Source organism: Solanum tuberosum, unplaced genomic scaffold (genome assembly GCF_000226075.1).
Source record: "Solanum tuberosum cultivar DM 1-3 516 R44 unplaced genomic scaffold, SolTub_3.0 scf00512, whole genome shotgun sequence".
NCBI lineage: Eukaryota > Viridiplantae > Streptophyta > Magnoliopsida > Solanales > Solanaceae > Solanum > Solanum tuberosum.
Genome location: NW_006239475.1, coordinates 45,033 through 49,935, shown reverse-complemented (window position 1 = coordinate 49,935; position 4,903 = coordinate 45,033). Strand labels below are relative to the sequence as shown.

At 28.6% G+C, this 4,903-nt stretch overlaps 2 protein-coding genes across 3 annotated transcripts in view; one reads left to right on the top strand and one right to left on the bottom strand.

Annotated features, from left to right (window-relative positions):
• Nucleotides 1-4,903, bottom strand: part of LOC102578626 (E3 ubiquitin-protein ligase RGLG2) — a 41,227-nt gene that overhangs the window by 2,334 nt on the left and 33,990 nt on the right. The window lies entirely within an intron of this gene.
• LOC102606292 (protein FLOWERING LOCUS T-like) lies at nt 427-3,778 on the top strand. The gene is made up of 4 exons (XM_006365395.2): nt 427-745; nt 1,190-1,251; nt 1,623-1,663; nt 3,404-3,778. The coding sequence occupies exons 1-4, from the start codon at nt 554-556 to the stop codon at nt 3,634-3,636; spliced, it is 528 nt and encodes a 175-aa protein (XP_006365457.1). The 5' UTR covers nt 427-553; the 3' UTR covers nt 3,637-3,778.

Genomic DNA, 4,903 nt, shown 5'->3' with positions numbered 1-4,903 from the left:
TTTTTGTTTATTTGATAAGATTGAATAAACAATTGGGGCTATTTTAATAGTTTTACAACTTATGAGATTTTTATGTTTATGAGAAAATATACAACACAAAAATTCCATATCGCATGTCCAAACAAAACGTCAATTTCATCTCATGATACCATATCGCATGGCCAAACGGGCCCTATACATATTGTTGTTATTATTGTTTGAGTTGAAGATGACGTTTTGTTTGATTACACTTTTTCCGAAGGAGAGAAAGACATTTTATTTGGAATTATAAATATAGAGTTGGGAAACATGTTATAAATTCGGAATCCAACTTACAAGTGAAATTTGAAATTTTCACGACCAATCAACCACTGATTCTCAAATAAATTAAAAAATTATTCCAAAAACAAATAAATATTTTTTTTTATGACCAAATGTGTCCTCAAGAGCATATGAAAGCTCTCTACTCATGATGAGTATAAATAACAAGAGCTAGCTAGCTTCTCTACTCATAAAATATCATCCATCTCATGTAATAAACAAAATTGAATTTATTATAATTGAGAAAAAAAATATGCCAAGAGATCCTCTAATAGTTTCTAGAGTTGTTGGAGATGTTGTTGATCCATTCACAAGGTGTGTAGACTTTGGTGTGGTTTACAACAATAGGGTGGTCTACAATGGATGTGCCTTGAGGCCTTCACAAGTTGTCAATCAACCTAGGATTGACATTGGTGGAGATGATCTTCGCACTTTTTACACTCTGGTAAACTCATAATTTTATTTTATATGATATATATATTTTTCTATATAATACATTTTAATATCTCTAGCTGATTAGAATTGTTTAAGCAATTCGCGTAATTGTTGACCTTTTGTCAATTAATTATGAATAGAAGATCAAAAGCACAATATGTGCAAAGGCTTCTAATTATGTGAATTTATGCAAGTTCTAATTTTAATTCACAAGCTAAGTACTTGTTTTATAGTTTTTATTTGAATTTGAGAACTCATAAAATACTATTTATAATAATAAAAAATGTTATAACATGTATGTTTAATATTGCAAGCTTGAAGATATACTATACTTTTAAAGTACTATAGGTCTAATTAAACAATGTTTATATTTAATGGTGTCTAGGTTATTTCATTTTTTATTTTCCTAATTTTGGATTTCAAGATATTTAAAACGTTCCTATCTTTTTGAAAGATTATGGTGGATCCTGATGCTCCAAACCCTAGCAATCCAAACCTGAGGGAATATTTGCACTGGTAAGTCGTTTAGCTTATAAATATTCATTTTGTTCCTTATATATAGTTCTTCCTCCATAGGACGACGTTAATGAAACAACTATCATACACTTCTTATTTCTCTCAAATCAATCGTCGATAGAGAGGACAAAATGTGTGTAAGCTTATATAAGAACTAAGGAAAGTGTTATTTTATAAAAATGATACTTTCTGATACACAAATTAATCAAATTTTAAATAAGTACCAAATATCGGATGCAAACATAAAAAAGAATTAGGATCGATGACACATAATTTATATTTAACAAAAAATATTTGACAATCCCCACCCCCACCCCTCCAAACCTTTTTTTATATATATAATAATGTTTAATATATTATTTTTTTGATAGGCTGGTCACAGATATCCCAGCAACCACAGGGGAAACCTTTGGTAAGTGTTCTTACATTATTACCTAACGGCTCACAATTAGGTAGTGACAGAGCAAGAAATTTAAATATATATTATATTTACGCTATGTTGTATCCATGTCACTACATTTTCAATGTAAGACACTTAGTAATATACTAGATACATGACTCAGTGTCAGCACGGAATTCAATATATGTTATTTTTAAAAAAAAATTATGTGGTACTCCGTTCACTCCATATTAATTGATTACTTTTCATTTTGCACGGTACTGAAGAAATTATAAGTAAGAAAATAACTTTACTAATTTAACCCTTAAAAAACTGTGTGAGAATTTTACAAACAAATGTGACACTTTCAAAAGGAATTAATGACAAGGGTAATATAGAAATTTTTTAAATAATGTTCTGTTGATTTAGTAAGGTGATCAACTAATATGAGACAACTATTTTTAGAATAATAGTCAATTAACATGGGATGGAGGGAGTATCATAGAACTTGAAAAGTTAGCCAAATTTTTATATGATTTTAAAAAGATTTTAAGTTGTTAGTAATTTTTATATAATTTTAAAAATAATATATATTACTCTCTTTGTTTTAATTTACGTGGCATATATAGAATTTCAAAAATTAACCATTTTTTATGTCTTTTAAATATACTAAATTATTAAATATTGTACTTTATAGAATCTTTTTAGCGTAATTTTCATATCATATATGTTACTTCTCCTGTCCCAATTTATGTAGCACTGATAGATTTTTTTAGAATCAAGTGATTTTTTATATTTTAAATTGTCAATTTTGTGATTTATAAATTGGTACCAATTGAATTTCGAGAGTCAATATTTAAGTTGTTAATTATTGTGATTTATAGTGTTATTTATATTTATATAATTTTCAGATATATAACAAACTTAAAGAAATACATAATTTTTCAATATTTGATAAACAAATAAAGTAATTAACATTTTAAGAAATGATTTTTCCATAAAAAATAAAATGAAAGAAGTTATGAGGTAGAAATAAAGAGAAGGAAATAAAGTTGTTATTCAAAATATGAAGTGGGACCTATATAATATGTATGCATTAATATATAGAGGGAAAGTGGAGAAAAGAATGGCCCACATGCATGGAAATTAGGCAATTTTTGTGGTTGAGAAGCAAAATGCAGAAGGGCTTTTACGTTCCAAATTTAAAAAGTACAATTACAAAATTGCTAAGTACAAAATTATTTAAGCATTAACATTAGAAAAGTATTAAAAATCGACAATATTACCCTTGGCTAGGGAAGCAAGCATGTCGACGAACAACTGCTTCCATAGCCTCTTATATATAATAGTAATAATAATAAAATACAACTTTTATCATAATCAAAAACCATTCCAACTCCCAAACCCTGCCCCCACCCCATCACCACCAAAATTCACTATTGCTCACACTGTAGATTTGAATCACTGCTTCTCTCTTATTAACATAAGCGAGTCTATCCTTATCCTAGATTAATCCATAGCATTTCATCGAAATCTCTGTCTTTTCACCTTAATGGTAGTACTCCCATACATTGTTAGTACTATAGGCCCAATTATAACTACTAAAAAAAAGAGACTAGAAACATAAAATCAAACAAAAGAGTATGCATATAAAATAAATTACCCGTCTAATGTTTTCTAAATTAGTCCAAATTTTATATTTCATGATTGAAATAAAGAAATTACGCGTATTAAATGTATTTGCTACTAAAATCAAACCCTCGTTATATACAGGCAATGAAGTTGTACACTACGAGAGCCCACGACCCTCGATGGGAATCCATCGTTATATTTTCGTGTTGTTCCAGCAATTGGGCCGCGAGGCCATTAATGCGCCGGACATAATCGATTCTCGTCAAAATTTCAACACAAGAGACTTTGCAAGGTTTCACAATCTAGATTTGCCTGTTGCTGCCGTTTACTTCAATTGCAATAGGGAAGGTGGTACCGGTGGTCGTCGCCTATAAATCACCCCCCGCCTTGGGGTGCAGTCCGTTCTCGAACTCTGTGTCAATGTCAGATTTTTTGTGTATCGAATTTTTCTTTTCTAATATTATTATTACTATATATAGATAGTATATATGAGTTGATTTTGTGTGATAGTCATTCAACTAATTGTTTATTAACTCAGAAAGTCATCTTTCTTTTGTTGAAGAAAATTGAAATTATGAGATAGTAACTATTATAGTTGAGTGATCATTTGAAAAAATCAACCGTAATATATATACCCAAAAAATAAAGTCTTGTTAGTATATATCTATATATATGTGTGTGTGTTTTATATTTTATTACTGAATTTTAATTTGTATGTATACGAGTCTACATGTAAAAGTGTAGATATATTTATTATATCTATTTGATAAAGTTTGGGTTTCTTATTATAGAATTATTATAATTCAATTTTTTGCGTTGTATATTAGGCATCTATTTAATTTTCTCCTTTGTCAATTTAAAGGCTTAAATTAATGTATCTCAAAAAGAAGCAAATCCAAAAACAAAAGAATATTGAGTTTTGTTTTGATAGTGTTACTTGAGTCGCGTTGAGAGTTTTTCGGAAAGAGCTTCTGTAGGTATAAGATGTTGTGAATCAAACTAACTATATGTGGACTTATGAGTTAAAAATGCTGAATGAGACGGATTCAATTTTAACTATTGGGCTGAGTAAAATATTAAAGAGTTTTTATTTGGGATTCAAATCTAATTACCACTTGTTAAAAAAAAAGTAGGAGTTAGAAAGAACGATTATGCAAATTGTTATGAAGTATCAATATTTCCTTATTCCTTTTCTCTAAGTTCTAGTTCTCATCTCTTTTTTCTATTTGCGTTCTTCAATTTCCCTTATGATTTTTAAATTCCTTTGTAATTCCAATTACGAGTTAGTAAAATATGTATCTATTTGTTGGTTAAGTTTAATTTGCATTGGTCTAGTTATTGAGTTTGTTTCCTATAGGATTCACGTATATTCTACTTTCTCTATAGATCACGGGTGTGTTTGGTATGAAGGAAAATGTTTTCTTGGAAAACAAGTAGATTTTTGACTTATTTTCTCATGTTTGGTTGTTGAGTAGAAAAGATTTTCCGGAAAAGATTTTTTAGTGTTTGATTTATGAATGAAAAATGTTTTTGAGAAAATATCTTTTTATTTTTACTAGAGAGTAGAAAATAATTTTTGAAATTGAAAATACTTTTTAAAAATAAACTTATTTTTTTTGGGTGGGGTGGGGGTGGTAGGGG

What these genes read in the sequence shown, in the direction of transcription:
- LOC102606292 (XM_006365395.2), top strand. Translation starts at nt 554, where the DNA reads ATGCCAAGAGATCCTCTAATAGTTTCTAGAGTTGTTGGAGATGTTGTT. An exon ending in CTGAGGGAATATTTGCACTG is followed by an intron (nt 1,252 to 1,622) that starts GTAAGTCGTTTA and finishes TTTTTTTGATAG; the next exon opens with GCTGGTCACAGATATCCCAG. An exon ending in AACCACAGGGGAAACCTTTG is followed by an intron (nt 1,664 to 3,403) that starts GTAAGTGTTCTT and finishes CGTTATATACAG; the next exon opens with GCAATGAAGTTGTACACTAC.